General features: G+C 51.2%; 2 protein-coding genes across 3 annotated transcripts; both read left to right on the forward strand.

The window, feature by feature from the left end:
* The first annotated feature begins 812 nt into the window (after nt 1-812).
* On the forward strand, nt 813-8,416 carry TAC3 (tachykinin precursor 3). Of its 2 annotated transcripts, none has more exons than XM_027595788.2 (7): nt 813-960; nt 1,549-1,667; nt 4,634-4,742; nt 4,934-4,963; nt 5,458-5,511; nt 5,901-5,975; nt 8,134-8,416. In XM_027595788.2, exons 2-6 carry the CDS (start codon nt 1,554-1,556, stop codon nt 5,972-5,974), a joined length of 381 nt encoding a protein of 126 aa, XP_027451589.2. In that variant the 5' UTR covers nt 813-960; nt 1,549-1,553; the 3' UTR covers nt 5,975; nt 8,134-8,416. The 2 variants fall into 2 exon arrangements, with proteins under 2 accessions (XP_027451589.2, XP_027451590.2); XM_027595789.2 differs by having other exon boundaries at nt 4,637-4,742.
* A 5,703-nt stretch (nt 8,417-14,119) lies between these two features.
* ZBTB39 (zinc finger and BTB domain containing 39) lies at nt 14,120-21,964 on the forward strand. Its single transcript, XM_027594835.2, has 2 exons — nt 14,120-14,255; nt 15,751-21,964. The coding sequence occupies exon 2, from the start codon at nt 15,795-15,797 to the stop codon at nt 17,916-17,918; it is 2,124 nt and encodes a 707-aa protein (XP_027450636.1). The 5' UTR covers nt 14,120-14,255; nt 15,751-15,794; the 3' UTR covers nt 17,919-21,964.
* Nucleotides 21,965-21,983: the final 19 nt, after the last annotated feature.

Genomic DNA, 21,983 nt, shown 5'->3' on the forward strand with positions numbered 1-21,983 from the left:
CAGCTCGGCCACCGTGTTCTGTTGCTCCTTCCCGAGATTCTAGCAGGAGGGATAGAAGTTAGAACTCTGGAAGAATGCAACTAAATCAGGCTGATTCAGGGGTCGAGAGGGAGTGGCGGGTGGGGTGGCGGGGAGAGGCAATAGCACTGGTGAGGGAGTGGAGGGAGGCAGACCCTGGAAGTTTCTGCATTAATAGCAGGGGAGAAGTGCTGACCCTCAGTGGGTCTGAGGACCAAGGTGATGGGTCAGCTGCAGCTAGGAGGACAGAGGGAGAAACGAGGATGGCAAGGGATGCCAGACTCACCTCCCACTGCTCAGGGGCCTGAGACTGGTTGTTCCCGGGGGTGTGGGAGGGCCAGAGAAACACCTGCCTGAGATGCTTCTGGCCTGGCAGTTGAGTCTGAGGTTTAAAGGGCAAGGAGCTGGTGGGTGAACAATGAGGAGAAGGAGACTCAGGGACCACACCTACTGAGTTAGGTCCAACATGGACATTTTGGTACAAAACATACACATCATTCCTTAGTGTGTCCAGCTCAGGGGCTGTTGAGAAGTGGGCTGCTGGATAACACACTGCAGGTTTGTGGTGTGTGTGTGTGTGTGTGTGTGTGCGTGTGTGTGTGTGTGTGTGTGTGTGTGTGTGTGTGTGCGCGATGCGCGCGCCTGCAGCCTATATCCTCCTTTTTCTCCACCAGCCTCCCCCCCCTCCCCTCCAGCCACCCTGGGATTGGTGATTCACAGCCCCTCCCCCAGCCCCCCAGACCCTCCCAGAGCCTTTATCTGGGAGCTGGCCAGGAGTTCCTGCCACATCCTCAGATCCCCTCCACTCCCTGTCTCTCTCTCTGCGGAGGCAGCAGCAGCAGCACCACCAGCGTGTGTTTGTGGTGGGGGAGTGGGCAGTGCTCCCAGCCAGCTCCCTGATCCTGTTAGACCATCTGCCCTAGGCTCAAGGCTGCTCCACAGGTAGGCACAAGTGGGAGAATGTTGGATGGACTGCAGCTGGCACCAAAGGACAAAGGCGAGAGTTAGGAGGGAATAAGGGACCGGAGGGAATAGAGGTGGCAGCTTTTGATCTCGGAGCAGGGTACGGGAAAGGGAAGCAGAAAGCGCTCATAGGGGTTGAGAACCAGTAATGTTTGGAGCCCGTGGGTTCAGACTGATTCTTCCAATATTAGAAAGTTGTGCCTAAGTCTTGGGTTATCTAGTGCTGGAAACTAGAATCCAGGATCCCTCCTTAAGCTAAGAAGGCAGACCTGTGCATTTCCTACGAATCTATCATCCTCTTGTGGGGACTAGTCTGGCACTATTGCAACATTGCTCATTGCTAGGTGCTCAGTGTGGGGAGATGTGTGATGGGGGAGCAGGGATGCTGAGCCCAAGGGCTGGCCATCCTGCCCAGAGATACTCTCCCCGGACCAGCGCTTAGATGGGAGAGTTGGGGGCTGGGGAAGCAGGGTCAAGACAGGCTGCGGGTCACAGAATGTCTCCTGCATCTGCACGCATGTTGTATCCTTCTCCCCTGGTTTCTGTCCTGTCTCTCTGCCCTCCTAGGCACCATGCGGAGGGCCCTGCTGTTTGTAGCCATTCTGGCCATCAGCCTGGCTTACAGTTTTGGGGCTGTCTGTGAGGACTCACAGGAGCAGGTGGTGCCTGGTGGGGGCCACAACAAGGTAAGGCACCCCGTCTAGCTGAGCCCGCCCTGGCGGGGCACTGGGCTACATCACAAGAGCCGACACTCTGCCTGTTCCACAGCAGTTGAGCGGAAGGTGGGATGGGCACACTGGGAGTTAGCTGGGTGATCCATCAGAGGGTGGGTTTCCCTGCCTCTCTGGTGGTCTCATGTTCTCACTGTCTCTAGGTATGTGCATAAGTGTCTCGGTCCCTCTGAGTGTCTTTGATAACCCTGTACCTAAAAAGTGCCCTACTAGTATGTTGTGCGGTTGGTTGATTGACCGGTGCCTTGGGGGGTTGGATCCTGGAGGGGTAAGCTAGGGTGGTCCTGCTCAGTTTCTGTCCTTTTGCAGGGGGGCAGATCCTCTCCAACCCCTGGATAGGATGACATGCAGTCGGAAGTTCTCTCCCAAATGGTCATTTGTATGCTATTTTACCTATCAGTTATGTATATTATTTTGTTTTCAAAATTCAAATAAATTCCATTATCCCCTGCTCATCCACCCCCAGTAACATTAGGTTCTCCTAAGACCCCAATCCTTTCTTTCCTTTCTCTTGCCCCCACTTTAGCCTCTGCTTACTCAGGATAGGGGGCAAAATCCCCACAACACAGACTGAGCTCAGATTTCCAAACTTTCTCTATGAAAAAGAACGGGAGCTGTCAGTGATGGGGTACAGGGGGAGAGCAGGGAGGAAGTCTTTTCAGGGTTTTGAAATGACAGCAATTACATTAGTACACATGCTTTTAAGATGATTATTGATGGAACTTATTACAAATTCATTGTGTGAAGTCTAACTCCCTCTCCAGCTCAGATCTGTTTAGCATCTCATTACAAGAGGCGGGTAGAATATTTGAACAATTTGGGAAAAGTGGCTGCCTAGGAAGCCATGCGCAGGGCAAAGAGAGAAATCAGTCTTCATCCATACGTGTCCCAAGGCACGATAGGCTAGCAGCCTTGCAGGTGGTGGCCGTTATACCAGATCCAAAAGACCAGAATCTCTTCAAAAATAGAAAAAATAGGTACACCTGGGGGGCTCAGTCGGTTAAGCTCCTAACCTTCGGCTCAGGTCATGATCCCCAGGGTCTTGTGATCGAGCCCTGTGTCAGGCTCCCTGCTCAGCGGGAAGCCTGCTTCTCCCTCTCCCACTCCCCCTGCTTGTGTTCCCTCTCTCTCTGTCAAATAAATAAATAAAATCTTAAAAAAAATAGAAAAAATCAGGGCGCCCAGCTGACTCTGTCGGTAGAGCATGCAACTCTTAATCTCGGGGTTGTGAGTTCGAGCCCCACATTGGGTGTAGAGATTACTTAAAAATAAAATCTTTTAAAAAATACAAAAAATACACAAGGAGTGCCGAATATGGGCTGGACACTATGTTTGGAGCCAAAAGTTCCAATTGGAGATAGTCAGAATACCTGGAAAACTTTTTCTTTTTTTTTTTTAAAGGATTTTATTTATTTATTTGAGAGAGAGAGAGAGAGAGCGCGCGCACACGAGATCCAAGAGGGTCAGAGAGAGAAGCAGACTCCCTGCCGAGCAGGGAGCCCGATGCGGGACTCGATCCCGGGACTCCAGGATCACGACCCGAGCCGAAGGCAGTCGCCCAACCAACTGAGCCACCCAGGCGCCCTGGAAAAATTTGTCTAAGACAAGCTTGCTTCAAGACGTTTACCTCTTGGTCAATGAAAGGGAGAGATTGCCATCCCACCCCTTCTCCCCGATGGTCTGTGAGGAAGAGGGAAATTGGGGTGAGGCGAGGGTAGGATATATGTGTCCCTAGGCAACCGGGTTGTTATGTGTAGGGGTGCATCCCATGTGAATGTGCTCTGTGTGTGCTCAGCAGCCCAAGGACATCTGGGCTCGTTGAGAGAGAGAGGGGCCGCTGAGACTCAAGGTGAGACTCTCCAAACATGATCATTGTCATTGTCTCTCTGCACCTGCAATTAACTGGCTGTGTGGTGTGTGCCCACCAACCATCTGCTGTGCCCAAGTTGCTAAAAGAAAAATCACCAAGGCAATGAAGGGCCCCTGCCTGGGATCAGGTCCAGAATGGGGTTCATTTGTAGGGGAGAAGAGGAGTCATTCTGAACACGCCGTCTTCCAAAAATTCCAAATTCAGTATAGAAAGGAGAGAGGGAGAGACAACCAGAGGCAGAAACCTATGGAGAAGAAAAGAGAGGTTGTGGGAACTATAGGGAGACAAACATTCACCACAAACATGGCACAGGGTAGGGGGATTTCAGAATTGCCACTGAGCACTGGCTGCCTACCTACACCCATCCCAAGGACCGAGGCCTGTCTGTGACTCCATCAGGGAGTACAGAGGACACCTGCTCTGAGTGATGGGCCTTTCTTGGAATTCATGGCTCACTCACCTAGTGGGGCAATCATATCCTGGGGCGAACTGGTCCCTGACGTGCCAAGGAGAACAGAACCAAGGGCCCTTCTCACTGAGAGGTGGCAGTAGTTGGGAGAGAGCCCCGAGAGACAGTCCCCTTTGAGCCTGGGAGATATAGTGACCAACTGTCCCAGTGTTCCCAGGACCACCAGCTTAAGCCCTGAAAACCCCACATCCCAGGAAAGCACTCAGTCCCAGGCCAACCAGGACAGTTCGTCTGCCTCCAGGGATGCCCAAGGTCCTCCCTTTTCCAGGGCTTCTCAAATCTTGCCATGCATACCAATCAGCTGGGGGCCTGGTTACAATGCAGGATGTCTCAGTAGGTCTGGGGTAGGACTGAGAGTGAGATACTGTATTTCTAACAAGTCTCCAGCAGTGATGCTCCTGATCCATGGACCACACTTTGAGAACCCACTTCTCTTCCAGTATAGACCAGAAGAAATTCCAAAAGATACAGGATGTCAGGTTCAGCTGTGATGGGCTCGAGAAGAGGCTGTCCTTTGTGCGGAGGGGCCAGTGGATTAGGTTTGAGCCTCCTGCCTCAGCCCTCTTTGTTTCTGTCCCTTAGAAGGACTCGGACCTCTACGAGTTGCCCTCGTCCTTGCTCCGGAAACTCTATGATGGCCGCTCAGTCTCTCTGGATGGATTGCTCAAAATGCTGAGCAAGGCTAGCGTGGGTAGGAAGCAGCCCTGGGGAGAGGGGGTGGGGGGCAGGATTCTGATGATTAAATAGGCTTGGGAGGAGCCTTCGGGTGGGACGGAGACTGGAGATGGCTTGGTGAATAATTGAGGGTTGTGCTCTGAACCTCTTCTGACTGTCACTTTCCAGATTCCATTCCCCACTGACACACTGTTCTTGTTTTCACAGATCCTAAGGAATCGCCACTTCCCCAGAAACGTGAGTAGCGTCTTCTCCCTCCCTGTCTCTGCTGACCGCATGCTACAGTTCCATGGGCATGGGTTTCAGTGACTATTCTGGCTGGCCTCATCTCAGCTGGCCCAAACAATATGCCAGCTGTAACTGTTCAACCAGACTTTCCTGGGCGTGAGGGGTCACTGGGAACCAGGAGGAAACAGGTGTGAGGAGCACGATGGACTCTCCCTCCATCAGCTGGTCACTGGGAACCAAGAGAATCTCTTGGTGGCTGTGAAGATTCTAAGCCAGGCATCTGTGGGAGCAGAGAATTCTTGAAATGTGGAGGAGGGAGAGGTGGGCAGAGAGTGTAGGCTTAGGGGACAGCCTGCTAACTGGGGAGTCAAGCTGTGGCATGATAAAGAACCAAAGACCAGAAACCCAAATTCAGAAGTCTTGACACATGTCTAGGGGAATGCATCCCCATCCCCCCACCACCCCCATGATCACTGTTGGCAATGTTGGCCTTTTTTCTACAGGTGACATGCATGACTTCTTTGTGGGACTTATGGGCAAGAGGAACATCCAGCCAGGTAGGAGTGTGTGGAGGTACAGTGGGAGGGTTTAGGGTACTAGCAAAGATATGGCAGAAGTCAAGGGCCTCATATTTGTCACCAGAGGGAAAGGCAGGACTTCTCTTAGCTATAGTGAGGGTTTTTCGGCCCTTCTACCCAGTCAGGTTGGATCCACAGTCCAGCTCTCCCGGGGAACACAATGGGGAGACCTTTATAAGATAGTCCTGCTGTAGCTGGGAAGGAGTCGGGGGGCTGTCCTTCCTCCCCGTCTCCCAAACACAGTGTGCCTTTTCTTCCCAACTCTGTCTTCCAACACTGCCCTTAATGGCTAGCGCTTTGCTGTTGGGTCAGGGTGAAGGTCACATTCAGAAAAATCCCTCCTAACTACACTGTTTACTTTACCCCAGACACTTCTATTGATGTAAACCAAGAGAATGTCCCCAGCTTTGGCACCCTCAAGTATCCCCCCAGTGTGGAATGAGGTAAGGATTGTTGGTTAGGAAGAGGAGAGGGGACTCGGTGTGTGTGTGTGTGGGGGGGGGCTGCCAAAGAGGCATTTCCTCTGATGCTACAGGCATTAATATTCATAAATTTGCCCTAAAATGCACTGTCAGTGCCCAGCACACTGTTGATCAAACACACCATCACTCAGAGGTGCATACTTGTCTGTAAGAACACGTGCACACATGCACACACATGCACGCACACATACCCCACTTTCCATCTCTTTCCCCAGTATCATGGACCCCGGCTGACTCTTGAGCAGGCGTGGGTGGTGGGACATGGGGAATGAGGGGTTTCCCCTGTGGCTTCTCTGATGGTCAACTTCTGTCATTCGGGTTCTGTTCTCTCATTATCTGTATACAAGATGGAGGGACCATCATCTGATAATTGCAGGCACCACGTCCAACTCAGGTGAAGTGTTCTGCATCCTAGGTAGGCAAAAACCACTCATCATTCAGAATCTCAGGTGACTGGGTCTAGTGTGTAATTCTTCACAAGGGTGATTTAGGAAGAAACGCAAGGGACTCTGAAATTTAATGGGGAGTAACTAGAAACCATTATCTTAGTTGCTCTGTGTAGCATAATGGCTAAGAGCATAGCCCGAGTTTGAATCCTGGATCTGCAGCTCACTGGCTGTGTCCCCTTGGCCAAGTTACATAACCCTTCTGTGCCTCAGTTTCTCATCTGAAAAATGGGGGTGATAATATTATTTTGCACGGTTGTGGTTTTGAGGATGGAGCTTAGGTAGTGTTTGGAACAGTGCCTGGCACATAGTATAGTGCTGTGTGTTGGCTGTGTTATGATTATTGTGGTGTTCCCCCTGGCTGGCTCTGGTCCGTCTGCTTTAGAGCTGTCTGGGCTGGACCCCGGGCTTGAGTGGGCTGACAGATCTCTCGCTTGGTATGCGAGTATGAGAGTCCCCAGGGAAGCGTCTAGTCAAAACATGGAAACTTCCATCTCAACCCCATCTTCCCCCACATAGCAATAGCAGCCCAATGGATGGTTTTCTTTGCATTAGCTTCTGAAGAAAGACAGTGTGGGGGGAGATAAAGAGAGAGGTTGGGAAGCCTATGTTACCAGGGAGAGACTCCTGCCCCTCTCCCTGTGTCCCCGTTACCCACAGTCATTGGTCTCAGGGGAGACCAAAGGAGCAAGAGTTCTCGATGGCTCTCGATGAAGCCACCTGTGCATGGCTCCCTGGGCCCGGAGACTAGGTCTAGCCCCCCATTCAGTGTTGGGTGAGAGGGCACAAAGAGCCGTAATAACCGTAACTCGCTGATTACATGGTACTTACCGTATCATTTTGCTCTCATTAGATGGTTATTTCAGTCCTGCCGACCGCCAGATAATTATACGGGCAGCTTTATCTGGATGACATACTCTCCCCCAGCGTTATGCATCGGCCATAAAGATAATTACAGTGCAATTTTGCCATAGTATTTTATACAAATGGTGGAAACAAGTGCATTGTGGAAATCTACTTTTAATGCTCGCTGGTGAAGCCAGGCTCTTTCAGAGGGGCCAGTCGCATAATTGCAGCCTTCGTAATCTCACCACTGATGGAGCATTCTCAACCTGTTAGGTGCCAGGGAGAACAGCACATAAAGTCCCTGGGGGCTGGCATTTAAAGGAGATTACATGAGATGGATCAACACAGATCATTGGGTCATCTTATTTCATTCATGTGAATCTGCTAACAAAGGAAGTGATCCCTGGGCCTGTGCTTCCTCTGGGAGGTTTCTGGAAAGAGGAGGAGGGCATGGGTGAGCCTGGGGGAGCATTAGCATCAGGGCACATTGAATGGGGTTATGTGCGTGCCTGACTCATGGGGATGCGAGGATGATAGGAACCCTGTCACTACATCCTCCTACATGGACCACAGACCTTGCCTATGAGTGTCTCTAAGTAGCATGGTAAACATGCAACCGGGAAGGGGCACTCTCCTGCAGGTAGAAGGGTCCAGTCCTCTAGTTCAAAGGCTACACAGAAAGCTGAGGGCTAAGACTTCTATTCTCTTTCTTCCTCCCTTACATACCCCCCCAAACACACATACCCCTGCTTCCCCAGCCGGTGGTTGGTGGGAGTTTTATGAGACAGAAGATATGATTTCATTTTTTTTTTTTTTTTGGTCCTTAGCACTCTGCTTCTGGATCCCTGGGCTGCATTGTGAAGACACCTGTCACCCCCTCCCAACCCCCAGCTGCATGTGCTCCTATTCTCCTTTCTCTCCCCCATCCTTGTATCACTGTTGCACTTTGACTCCTTCCCCATCCCTCTACCCCACCGTGATGTAGAAGCTGCAGAGTGAGCATCCTCAGTCCCCTTGGGCATTGACTATAGATTCCCCTGGGGTTTCTGGAGTGTCCTCTGTTAAAAATAAGACGTCTCTTTCTACTCCTCAACAATAAAGGATTTTCACACACGACCTAGAGTGTTGTATTGGTTTAATTGCTGGCGGGGTTGGGGGGGTTCTCTTCCTTAACTCTTCCAGCTACATCATACACACATACATGATATGCGCACATACATGTATCATATATCAATGGAAGCATCTTTATTTTGTACACATATTGATTTTCCCAACAGTGCCTTAGTCATATAATTAGTATTGGAAGATTTATTTAGTAATTTAAAAATAAATGAATGAATCTGGGAGATGGCTTCTAATACTCAAAGACTTTCACAGACTAGCTTCAGATAAAGGAAAAACCTATTCTGAATGGCTTGTCTGTATTTCGTGGATGAGCCTAGGAGACATCAATCCCTGAATCTGACTCTATTTAGAGAAGGGTGGGGGGTGGGAGGCAGGGCTGTGCAAGGACCCAGCCACAGATGAGAACGAATCTATAGAGCTGTACCATTTCTCTGTCTGCAAATGTCAAGTAGGGGTCCTCTAACAGGACATGGAACGAGATGGTGACCCATATACACTGTTTACGGTGTAGCAGGGCTGTGGACAAGCAAACACGACTTGGTCTTGCTAGGATGGGGCATGGATGGGGAAGTTACTGCACAGACCAAGAAGGGAGCAAATATCTTCAGTGTTAACTGGCCATCTTAGTTACATTAAAGGGAAAACATTTGTTTCAGATTCCTCTACAATGTCGCTCATACTAGGTCTAGCAGTCCACAGAATATGTAAGACACTGAAATGAGATGTGTGAGTGTCTTTTATTTATCTGATGTGCCAACTATCATAGCCCAGGGATCCCAAGGGGTGTTCTGTATCCTAAGGGAACAGCCTGGGAAATCTTCGGATTCCTTTGTTTAGCCGGGTGCAGAGCCTGGCCATGCCCCTGAACTGCCCTGATTCAATGTCAACATTCCACTCTCCCAATGCAGTGTAGAGACAGCACCATGGAGCCAGAGGTGGCTTCCCACAGGTCCTTCACCCCAGTGAAAGTTCTCTCTTCCCAGAACGTGCATGGGGCAACTTTGGACCCACAGCTGTACAGTGGGGATGGGGGAGGAGAGAAAGCTCAACTCAGTGTCCCTTGGGTCAGGGTTATTGCTAGAGGTCAAAGAATGTTCTTACCCGAGACTCAAGCCTTTCTTCAGTGAGTCATCACATTGGCTTTTCAAAATTATCTATCTAGAGGGTTTTAAAGTGGGGTAACTTTTGCAGAGTCTGGGGAATTTATTTGGGTCATGAAAGCTTCAAGAGTTGGTTCTGCTCAGACTTGGGAGATGGGCGTGTGGGCTGAGATGACTCAAGTGCTTTGCCAAGTAGGAGCATAAATGCAGAAAGGTTGCTCTCTGGTGGGACCGACAAAAATTGCAGTCCTGGGGCTTCCAGGAAAAATGAAGTCAAATTTTAAGCCGCATTCCTGTTTTTGTACTTGAAGAATGTGTCAAGGAATCCTGGCTCTCCTCTTCGTGTTGTAAAGAGGTTGGCGCCTAAGGAGACCTGGCCAACAAGACCTTGACGGAATTTCTGGCCCTTCTCCATTTAGCTTTGTGTGTGTGTGTGTGTGTGTGTGTGTGTGTGTGTGTGTGTGTGTGTGTTACTGGGATTGCATGGCATTTTACTTTATTTATTTAAAATATTTTATTTATTTGAGAGAGAGAGAGCACACGTGTGCATGTGCACACAAGAGGAAGAGGGAGAGGGAGAAGCAGACCTCCCGCTGAGCAAGGAGCAGGATGTGAAGGCAGGGCCTTGATCCCAGGGCCTTGAGACCAGGACCTGAGCCAAAGTCAGACAACTGAGCCACCCAGGAGCCCTGCATGGTGATTTACTTTAAAAAAATTTCAGTCTTCACAGCCTGTACCCCTGAAACAAATAATACATTATATGTTAATAATAACAATAAAAAAGACTTCAGTCTTAGAGGTTCTAGACGAATTGTAATGTGTGTGGAAGGGTGGTTTGGCTACGTCAACAAGCAATGCCGTTACCCTATCTCCCCAGAGATTAGATCAGACTCCACAGGGTAAGGGCTCAGTCTTGCAAGACTGCCCCTCACACTTCAGATGCCACTTCAAGTCCGGGTTGTTCCCCGTACTTCTGATTGGCTACAGACTAGAGGTTCCCATGACTCCCCCCTTAGGTTTGATGAATTCGCTAGAGTGGCTCACAGAACTCAGGAAACCTGTTTACTTACTAGATTGCCAGTTTATTATAAAAGGACACAACTCCAGAACAGGCAAATGGAAGGGATGCATAGGGCAAGGCACAGGCAAAGGGGCGTGGAGCGTCCACGTTCTCTCTGAGTGCACCACTCTCCTCTCCCTGACCCCGCATGTGTTCATCAACCCAGAAAACTCTCGGAACCCCGTCCTTTTGGCTTTTTATGGAGGCTTCATGACATAGTTGTGATTGATTACATCACTGGCCGTTGGCAATTGATTCAACCTCCAGCCCCCATCCTTACGTGCTGCCCCAAAGCCGCCCAATAACATAACGAAGGACACTTTTATGATATTCATCACTTAGGACATTTCAATAGTTTTAGCAGCTCTTTGCCAGAAATGGGGATGAAGACCAAATATATATTTCTTATTGTAAATCACAACATCACCATATCACACGTATAAACAATTTAAACTTTAATCTACACCTTTAGGGGGTTTTCTTAGCACATGAAATACATGTAGTGGGGTCAACACTCCAGAGATGATTAAGACAGTTGGTTAGGAAGCTTGAAGAGGCCCACGACTCTTGCAGCCTGACGTCTCAGAGTCATGCTGGAGGTTTGGAGTCTATCGGTTACGTGAGGTTCCACTTCGGGACACCCTTGTCACTTTGTCCAACTGGAGGATTTGGGCCTGCCATTGGAACATGTATCATGACCCTTTCATGAGACAGCTAAGTGAGATCACCTGCCCCTCAAACCACAAAAAGGTCATATGGCTGTTTTTGTATTTCCTGGCTAATAAATACTACATGATTGGAATGCTTGCTTTCGCTATAATCTCCCACCAGTTAGTGGGGTTGTGGAACCAGGGACTCACAATCTCCCAAATGTATCAAGCTAACTGAGGGTTGCTGAACAGGCAAACTGTCTTAGATCAGTTGGCAATATCCTGCGTGTCTTCTTCCCATTCATCCATCCATCGAGGAGTTACTGGACTATACCGTGTGTCTGCCTTGAGGGTTCGTGCCTGGCCGCCTTCTATCATCTGGGAGTGGACAGAATGTGATGGGAGAGAGGCTGAAATAGAAAGGTCCCAGAGCCTGAGGGGTTCCTATGATTGAGGAGGGAGAGTGTAGTGACCACGACTTCTAATGTCTTTGGTGGCCGTGGTGCTGGTGGGGCGGCAGGCAGGGCACGTAGTTGTGGTTTGATGACAATCCTTGGGCGGGAGCATCTGAGGAGAGGATTTGGAGGTTCACTGCAGTGCTAAGGGAGAAGCGTGGGGAGAAGCAGCACAATTGAGCTCTAGAAACAGTTGGCAATGCAAGGGGGGAAAATAATTTTCCCTCTACCCTTCTTTTTTTAAATTAATTAATTAATTTGACAGAGAGAGAGAGAGAGAGAGAGAGAGGGAAGGAGCACAAGCAGGGGGAGCGGCAGGCAGAGGAAGAGGGAGAAGCAGTCTTCCCACTGAGCATGAACCAACTGAGCCACCCAGGCGCCCCTACACTTCTTCTTCTTCTTCTTTTTTTTAGATGTATTTATTTGTTTGAGAGAGAGAGAGAGAGAGCATGAGTCGGGGGAGGAGTAGAGGGAGAGGGAGAGAGAGAATCTCAAGCAGACTCCCCGATCATGAGCGTGGAGCCCTATGTGGGGCTGGATCCCAGAACTCTGAGATCATGACCAGAGCCAAAACCGAAACCAAGAGTCACACGCTTAACTGACTGAGCCACCCAGGTGCCCCCTCTCTACCCTTCTAAGTTCTTTGGCTGTGACCACGCTATAGTAAAAGACAGATTAACAGGAGAAAAACAAACAGAAGTTTAGTAACAAGTATACTTCCTATATACATGGGAGAAGCTCAGGACAACTGAGTAACTCTCTAAAATGGCCTCAGCCTCCGCCTTAAATACCATCTCCAGCTAAAGACAAAAGAAGATATTGGGGGTGGGAGCCAGTTAAGGGGGGTTTTCAGGCCAAGCACAGTAAATAAGGGGATGGTTGTTACGCATATTGAAGTCCCTGCCTTCTCCATTGATGAGAGTTTTTGGAGATTTAGGTCATCCTTCTTTTCCTAGTACAGAGAGGGAGACATCCTTACAAATAGAGGTTTCCTTTATAAAGGTAACTTCTATTCTGTTTTCAGAGCTTCTCCTGTGTCTGCTGTTTTTCTTTTTCTTTTTTTTTTTTTAAAGATTTTATTTATTTATTTGACAGAGAGAGACAGTGAGAGAGGGAACACAAGCAGGGGGAGTGCGAGAGGGAGAAGCAGGCTTCCCGCCGAGCAGGGAGCCGGATGTGGGGCTCGATCCCAGGACCCTGGGATCATGACTTGAGCTGAAGGCAGACGCTTAACCACTGAGCCACGCAGGTGCCCCATGTCTGTTTTTCTAAAAATAAGCAGGCTAGGGGTGCCTGGGTGGCTCAGTGAGTTAAGCATCTGCCTTCGGCTCAGGTCATGATCCCAGAGTCCCAGGATCGAGCCTGGAATGGAGCCCCCAGTCGGGCTCCCTGCTCAGCAGGGAGTCTGCTTCTCCCTCTGCCCCTCACCCCGTTCTTGTGCTCTCTCTCTCAAATAAATAAATAAAATCTTAAAAAACAAAAACAAAAACAAAAACCAAGCAGCCTAAAATAATCCTTATGCCAAAGAGGCGTATTTGGGGTGGCAAATCCTGCTCCCCTTCAGGGAGGACAGGCTGCAGGAAACAGGTTTGGGCTCTCAAGGTGCAGTGGGATCCGGTGAATTCTTTCCTTTAGCCACCAAGGTGGGAGGAAGGGCTTCAGAGGGTGTGTACCAGGGGCCCAGACCTCAAGTACTTGTTTATTCATTTGTTCATTCACTCCAGCAGGCTTTATTTATTTATTTTTTTTACAAGCAGGCTTTATTAAGCTCCTGTCACAAGGACCAGGAAGTGTGCGGTGAGCGCTGCCACGAGTAGTATCAAGAACCACAGAGTCCTGGTCTTCAGGAAGCTCTCAGCCCAGTGCGCTCACAAGTTAAATAATCTTACTTCATTTTTACTTTTTTCTGCAAAACTACAATAGTGGCCGTTTTGCGAAGCTTCTGGGACGCTGAGACGTAGGACAGACGTAGGACAGACGTAGGACAGGATGCGAGCTTAGAATGGGGAGAGGGCTTTTCACTTATCCAGGTCCCAGGGTGAGGAGGGAATGGCCCCCGACCTGGTAGATCGGGGCACTTCAGAAAAACCGGGACTGTGGGGGTTGGGAACGTCCCCGCAGCTGCTGGCGCCGCGGCCAGGCCGGCGGTCCCCGGGCCTCGTGGGAATGGGAGGTGGGGCCTGGGCGGGGGTCCCGAGTGGCGCGGTGGCCGGCCCCCGAGGCTGGGGGCGGGCAGAGTCTTGGGAGCGGAGAGGGAGGGGGCTCCCGCCCGGTCCACCCGGCTCCCGGCCCCCGGCCCCGCCGTTGGGGGGCGCTGCCTCCTCCCGGGCGGCTGGGGGCGCTGCGGCCAAGCGGCGGGGGGCGCTGCCTCCTCCGGGACGGCGGGGGGCGCTGCGGGCCGGGCGGTGGGGGCGGCCCGGGCCGGCGCAGCGAGCGGCGCGGCGGATGGAGAGTCTGGCCGCGGCCGGCGGCGCCGCCTCCTTGTCGGGCCGGGCACGGCGGGCCGGGGCCTTTGTGTGAGGCGGCGGCGGCGATGGTGCTCGGGCCCCGCGGAGCCGGGTAAGCGCGGCCGGGCCGAGGGCCGCCCCTGACCGAGGCCCGACCCCGGTCCCGGCCTTTCTCTCGCTCTTGCTTGGCTCCCTCCTGCCCGCTCCCTTCGGCCCGACCCATCATTCCCGGCCGCGCGCCGACCCCGGCCGGTCCCGCCGCCCATCCCTTCGCTCCCGTCCGGCCCGGCGCCCCCGGAGACGCCCCGGGGGAGTCCCCCGCCGTTTTGGGAGGGACCGAGGTGCTCGGTGGCCCCCAGATGGAGCACCCCAGCCCGATCCAGCGCCCTTCTTCCTGGGTTCGACCCTCCAGAGGGGAGACTGCGGCACCACGGGATTGTTGGGGTGCCTTCTCGGAAGTTCCCAGTCAGCCCTCCTCCCACCCCCCACTCAGGCTTCCCAGCGTCCCAGCCTGGTGTGTGGCCACCAGGGCCCGGGAGATGCTTCATTGGTATCCCAACAATGCGCAGAAGCTTCTTGGACCCCAGAAAAAGTTGGGAGTTTGTAGAAGGTGGTGAGGTGGAGAAAGGGGCTGCGTTGCGCCGGGCGAGTGGCGAGACTGAAGCCGAATGCTGCTCGCTTGTCTTCCTTAGGCGTGCAGGACTCGAAAAGGGGGGAGTGGGATCCCGCAAGCCTTTAGCAGTCTTGCCTATATAATTAGACGCCTTCTTAGGGCATCAAGTAAATCTTTTAGTTCTGGTCAGCATATGCATAGATCCCAAAAAGGGTAGCTTAAAAAAGAAAAACATATTTAAGTAATAGTAAATGCTACAGTGTACTCTAGTTTGCTTTATTTCTTTAGGTCCTGAGTGTTTTAGCTTCATCCAATGCATACAGAGAAGGTGACAGAGAAGTATCTGGGTGGCTCTGGGTTATGGTAAGACAAGAGAGTAGGCAGATAGCTTAGGTAGGGAGACATCAGAACTCATGAATGAGCAAGAGGTTTATTTAGGGACTGGAAGGACAGAGCCTTGATAAGAAAATAAAAGATAGAACAAACTTATCTTGCTCTCAGCAGCTAATGGAACTTTGCTAATTGTGTTCAAGTGCGTATATGGCATTTGGCATTGCAAGAGAAGTGAATGTACTCAATGAGATAGGAAAGCTTGTTTGGGGGAAGAAGTTAAGAGATTAATTTGGGCCCACCGTGTGGTGATGAAGTGAAGGATTGTGTCCGAGACATTGCCTCTGGCTTGGCTCTAAGGCACTAACTTCTGTCCAACCAGGCCTACCACCTCTCTGAGTCTTAGAGATGACCCTATCAGGTTTTTCTCAATACTTTCGGGTTTTGTTGCGACAACTCTGTCTTTGGGAATATGCAGGGAGAGAGGTCACTGTCCCATCATTTGCCCTTGCCCCCAGCAGCTTGGAGCAGCTCAACCTGTCCATGGGCTCCTGCTCCCCACCCAGGGCTTGGAAACACTCAGACTGGCAGTGTTTTCTTCTGCATAGCTCCTCGCTTGCAGGGATGTGTTTGGCCATCCATCTCTTCCTTTTACCGCCCACAGATGAACCGTGCTGATACAGAGGCAACTTCATAGGAGCTGCTAAGATGGGCATGAGGATCAAACTGCAAAGCACCAACCACCCCAACAACCTGCTGAAGGAACTCAACAAGTGCCGGCTCTCAGAGACCATGTGCGATGTCACCATCGTGGTGGGGAGCCGCTCCTTCCCGGCCCACAAAGCCGTGCTGGCGTGCGCGGCCGGCTACTTCCAGAACCTCTTTCTGAATACCGGGCTGGATGCTGCCAGGACCTACGTGGTGGACTTCATCACCCCCGCCAACTTTGAGAAGATTCTGAGCTTTGTCTATACTTCGGAGCTCTTCACAGACCTGATCAATGTTGGGGTCATCTATGAGGTAGCCGAGCGCCTGGGCATGGAGGATCTCCTTCGGGCCTGTCACTCCACCTTTCCTGACTTGGAGACCACTGCTGTGGCCAAGCCCCTGGCCAGCAGCGGGGAGAACCACTCGGGTACCCAGAGCTGTAGCTCAGCAGAGCCCGCCTATCCCCTCGGAGACCTCCGGGGGGGCGGGGAGCACTTTGGTCCTGAGAGGAACTATGTGTTACCTAGTGATGCTGGAGGAAGCTGTAAAGAGGAAGAGAGAAATGTCACCGGTGACACTAATCATAGCCTGTCTTCCCTGCCGCCAAAGATGGAAGACCATGATGCCCCTGCTCCTTTCACCTCCGTTCCTAGTATCGTGACTCAGCCGGCCCTAGGCACCGTCAGCATGGGCATCCAAACCAGCACAAGCTCCTGCCAGCCGTACAAAGTTCAGAGCAATGGAGACTTCAGTAAAAGCAGCTTCTTCCCCCCTGACCATGCAATTGACATTACCACTGGGACCAACTCCTGTCTGAGCAATAGCGACCACTCCAAAGATCCGGGCTTTGGGCAGATGGATGAGCTCCAGCTGGACGACCTGGGGGATGATGACTTGCAGTTTGAAGACCCCACCGAGGAGATTGGCACAGCCGAGGAGGTGATTGAGTTGAGTGATGACAGCGAGGATGAGCTGACTTTTGGAGAGAATGACAACCGAGAGAATAAGGCCATGCCCTGCCAGGTGTGCAAGAAAGTTCTAGAGCCCAACATTCAACTGATCCGACAGCATGCTCGGGACCACGTGGACCTGCTGACGGGCAACTGCAAGGTCTGCGAGACCCACTTCCAGGACCGAAACTCCCGGGTGACCCATGTTCTGTCCCACATTGGCATTTTCCTCTTCTCTTGCGACATGTGTGAAACTAAGTTCTTTACCCAGTGGCAGCTGACCCTCCACCGACGGGATGGGATATTTGAGAACAACATCATCGTCCACCCCAACGATCCCCTGTCGGGGAAGCTGGGTTTGTTTTCCGGGGCAGCCTCCACAGAGTTGAAATGCGCTGCCTGTGGGAAGGCACTGGCCAAAGATTTCCACGTAGTCCGGGGGCACATCCTTGACCATCTGAACCTGAAGGGCCAGGCCTGCAGCGTGTGCGACCAGCGCCACCTCAACCTCTGCAGCCTCATGTGGCACACTCTGTCCCACCTGGGCATTTCGGTCTTCTCGTGCTCCGTCTGTGCCAACAGCTTTGTGGACTGGCACCTCCTAGAGAAGCACATGGCTGTGCACCAGAGCCTGGAGGATGCTCTCTTCCGCTGCCACGTGTGTAGCCAGAGCTTCAAGTCGGAGGCCGCCTATCGCTACCACGTCAGCCAGCACAGATGCAACAGTGGCCTTGACGCCCGGCCCGGTTTGGGGCCCCAGCACCCCGCTCTCCAGAAGCGGAAGCTGCCCGCAGAGGAGTTCCTGAGCGACGAGCTGGCTCTGCAGGGCCAGCCCGGGAACAGCAAGTACAGCTGCAAGGTCTGTGGCAAAAGGTTTGCCCACACAAGCGAGTTCAACTACCACCGGCGGATCCACACGGGCGAGAAGCCGTACCAGTGTAAGGTGTGCCACAAGTTCTTCCGAGGCCGCTCAACCATCAAGTGCCACCTGAAGACACACTCGGGGGCCCTCATGTACCGCTGCACGGTCTGTGGTCACTACAGCTCCACACTCAACCTCATGAGCAAGCACGTGGGTGTGCACAAAGGCAGCCTCCCGCCCGACTTCACCATCGAGCAGACCTTCATGTACATTATCCATTCCAAAGAGGCAGAAAAGAACCCAGACAGCTGACTGGGTCCCAGCAGAGCTAGGGGGAGCCCCCAGGCGGCAGCCAGGACGTTGCTTTTCTAATGGCTCTTGGTCCCTCTCCAGCTGAAGTTTCAATTTGGCCTTGCTAGGAATTCTGTTCTGTCTTGTGGTTAAAGAAGAGAAAAGAAGAAAGAGCACACAAGCTGTTACTGTTTTCGATAAGCAACGGCCCTATCATGTTTACCTCCTTCCCTGTTCTTGCCCACAAAGGGCTGCGGTTTTGATCCTTCGGAGGCCGGTCTTGGGATCTGGTCAGGCAGGTGGTGTCGACTAGATCCCCTTTCCGAGCCTCTCAAGTTTTAGTTTACGGATAGGTTTTTATGCTGCTAAGAATCCAACCAACAGCCTCACTGAATAGAGGAGGTGGAGAGAGGTTTTCACTGTGGGTATTATTGCCAGCTTGCCAACTGGGACACACGGCTGTGAGAGAGATTTGGGGAATGTGGTCGCTTAGAAAAGACTAGTCCGCAGGGCAGCTCACCACAGGTGCCAGGCCCGGCCCTCAGCAGGGAAAAGGCGGATGGGATGGGGGCGCCTGCTCGTTTCCACGCTCTGATCTGCTGATGGGACAGTAGAATCTTTTGGCAGCTAGATCCAAACTGGGGGCAGAGCTTTCTGTGTAGGTCAGAAAGCTTTGGGATGGATCCTTGCCAGTCGGAAGAGGTGTCCGACTGATGGTGCCGCCAGGAGTGGCAGCCCGGATGGACAGGAAGGGAGGCCTCTCTTTTCTCCTCGATTCCAAAGAAATACGATTTTATGGAGTTGTAGCCCAGGTGGCCAGGTAGGCCTTCCCTGTGGGGCAGAGAGGACAGGGAGCCACTGTGATATAGTCATCTGTCACCTGGCTGCCTCCGTCGACCTTGAGTGTCCTGGTGGAGAGGTGGGGATGTCTCTGACAGCAGCAGCCTTGCCTTAATTTACATCCAGTCTCCCACCTAGAAGTGTGTTTGACCTGTGGTGTAGATGAGAAGACCCCATGGGGTGGCGGAGTGATGGACTGTGAGCCCTTCAGGATTGAAGGGACCCGAGTAACTGGTGGTGTGTAGCGGGATGTGCGGTCTGTCTGTCCCAGTCGGGTAACCTGTTGTTTACTTTGTGGTAACTGGCCAGGAGCTTTGGCAGCTCATCTTTGACCTGCTGGAATTTATCCTGATCTGTCATTGCATCGCCACCAGGGGGCGCAATTGGAGGGCAGCTGATGTCCTTGGGGCCAGTTGGCTCCGTTCTTAGTGGCTTTTGAGGGGGTTCTTGCCCAAAGAAGGCTTGAGGGAGAGGGCCCTCGGATCTCGCATATTCACAAGGTAGCACCTCAGTAAACTCATACTACCTCACCCTGCTCAGGCGAGCTCTGGGAGTCCCTGCCCTAGGCCCTGACACTGCCCCTGGTGGGACTCAGCAGCACCCTGGGCTGTTTCACAAGCGAGTGGTTTTAATTAACTCACAGAGCCTTTTTGGACATTGATATTTATTTATTTTTGCTTTTATATACATAGTACCCAGCATCTCTTTTGGATAAGTGACTTCAGGAAAATGAGTTTCTCCCCAGCAAGTAGCCGTGTTCCAGGGGACAGTCCTGCCCAGAGATTTGAGAAACGGGGGCTAGGATGAGGGAAGGTGTCAGGCCTTTAAACAAACAAGTCCTTTTCTTTCTCTCCAGAGAGTCTCTTGCGGAATAAGCCCAGGGGAGCCTTTAGGTAATGGATGTGAGTTCTGGAAAGTTGGGGCTTATTAAATTCCTAGACCTTTCCTGCCTGCGCTTGAGTAGACTGGGGACCGGGTTGAGGGGAACAAGTTAAATGAAGGACCTTTTTTTGCACATATTCTCATCCTTCCTAAACTTGGAAAGCTATATTAAGATATACAGGCAAGCCAAAGCTCCATCCCTGTTGGACTTGCTGCCTCTCTCCCTAGCCCTAAATTGATAAAGCCTCCCAGTTGGGGTGCCTGGCTCTCTGGTGGGTTGGCTGTTACATGAAGGGATTTGTACAGCTGGCCATTTTTCGCCATCTAAACTCAACTTGCTACATGTTCCCTCAGGTCATTCTTGTCAGGAAAGCAGTGCTGAGACTTTTCATCCCTGACTGGCTTCTCCCTTTCTTTCCCACAACTGACCGTTGGAAATTTAAGAAGGAAAATGTGTGAAAGACCACCGTCAAGTATCTGCTAAGCTTTTCAAGGCTGAGTGATCCCTCCCATTCTGTTGATGAGGACTGATTTTTGAATGGTCAGATTTGAGAGAGGCAGTACTTCCTAGAACCCATACAGGTGGCCAAGCATGGATCAGTGTGCTGGAGAAACCCTTTTCCTTAATGGAGGGCATCATGGATGCTGGGTAGTCTGTATACTTAACCTGAAACTGTGAAGTTTTCCCTTTTTTGCCAGTAAACCAAAAAGCAAATCCTTGAACCTTTGCCCCTGAAACACTAAACAAAAAACTGCACCCCCTGATCCTCCTGAGGCCAAGTGGTTGATCGGGGTGGCTTGGTTGGTTGCAGTCAGACATGTAGCAGGGTCAGTAGCTCATGAGGCTTATTGACCAAACCCTGTTCCTCTGCTTGTCCCCGTATTTGCCCTGACCACCCCCCACCCCGTTTAGAGTCATGTTTGCTGTCTCTGCCTCCAGCCCGCCCCCCCCCGTTTCCGAACTGTTTTACTTGAAACTCTTGTGTTGTGGCAAAGGGCACTCTGGGATACCTGGTTGAAGGTATTCATTTTATTTTGAGTTTTTAAAAATTTTTTTTCAGCCTTCTGTTGCCCCCTCTGCCTTGGAGCCCAGTTTAGCAGTCTGCTGTATTGTTCTGAGGTTCTGTCTGACCCCTGAATGTCTTTTCTCCTCCCTTCCTCCTCTTTCTTGTTCTATACTCAGGACCAGCTATATAATCTGCAGACCCCTTTGTTTAAAAATGAAGAATTTCAAGGTGGCGACTGTAGAGCATTAAACCAAGCATGAGGCTATTCCCAACCTGTTTCTTAAGGGAAAAAGGTAATACTTGTATGGCGCATTGGAATAAACAGCAGAGGCTGCTTATGGCCACAGGAGGGGATCCGTCTCCCGCTTCTCCTGTGACCCGTTGCTGGCTCACTGATGCCACAGTGCCCACTGGGAAGCTCTGCTGTATTGTGGTATTTGGTCCTACATTTTAAGACCCCAGCGAGTCTCTATAGTTCATGGCTAGGTGGAAAGAATGGAGGTGGGGGTTGGGACCCGGTGACCCCTAAGAACCAGGAAATGGGTAAAAGTTCTTTTTGACTGTCTTCCCTTCTGATCCATCAGCACCCGTTTGTCTCCAGGACAAATCTTTGGGCCTAAATACCTTCTCCCCAGTCAAGTTTTGCTACTGATGAATTTTCTTCGTCTTCTGGCCTCTTGCTGTGCCCTATTCCAGAGACTACTCAACTTTGGAAGTGAATTTAAATCCTTTTCTAGGTGGACACTGATTTTGTTGGCGTGGGAGTGGGCTGTGTGGAGAAGTCTGCCCATCTGGAGGTCCCCACACATCCTTTGGCCTCAGTCCTGCTCTGAGTGAGTCGGGAAGTACAGTGCACACAGCATTCATTTCACTGTGATCACTCACTGTCAAACTTAACATCAGAATGAAAATGGAACTGCTTTGAGTTCGATGTTTCTTTAACACCCTTCCCTGTCCAGTCCAACCTCCCCTCCCACCTCCGCTAGCGAAAGTCTCTTATGAAACCAAGAAGAGTTGTTGACGTCTAACTTCCTTCCATTAAATTAATAAGTACTGACCTCCTAATATTTAAGTGTTTACTATCTATTGCTGTAAAGTTTTGTATATTTTGTAAACTTCTTTTCCCAAATAGTAGATGTCTAAAATCGTTGTACATCTGATTCTTTTATATTCCATTGTTCGGCACAAAGTGTGGTTTTTATTTAGAATAAAAAAAGGAAATTTGAAACGGTAATTCTTTTCCTATTGACTGGGGTTACGCTGTCCCTTGAGTTCAGAAGATCGGGGCCCAACACCTGGTAGTAGCAGCATTCTGCTCAGCAGATGCCAGGATTCCTTTCTTTTTTTTTTCTTAGGG

This window comes from Zalophus californianus, chromosome 9, assembly GCF_009762305.2.
Source record: "Zalophus californianus isolate mZalCal1 chromosome 9, mZalCal1.pri.v2, whole genome shotgun sequence".
In the NCBI taxonomy this organism is placed as follows: domain Eukaryota; kingdom Metazoa; phylum Chordata; class Mammalia; order Carnivora; family Otariidae; genus Zalophus; species Zalophus californianus.

What these genes read in the sequence shown, in the direction of transcription:
- TAC3 (XM_027595788.2), top strand. Translation starts at nt 1,554, where the DNA reads ATGCGGAGGGCCCTGCTGTTTGTAGCCATTCTGGCCATCAGCCTGGCT. An exon ending in GCTGAGCAAGGCTAGCGTGG is followed by an intron (nt 4,743 to 4,933) that starts GTAGGAAGCAGC and finishes TTGTTTTCACAG; the next exon opens with ATCCTAAGGAATCGCCACTT. An exon ending in ATCGCCACTTCCCCAGAAAC is followed by an intron (nt 4,964 to 5,457) that starts GTGAGTAGCGTC and finishes TTTTTTCTACAG; the next exon opens with GTGACATGCATGACTTCTTT.
- ZBTB39 (XM_027594835.2), top strand. Translation starts at nt 15,795, where the DNA reads ATGGGCATGAGGATCAAACTGCAAAGCACCAACCACCCCAACAACCTG.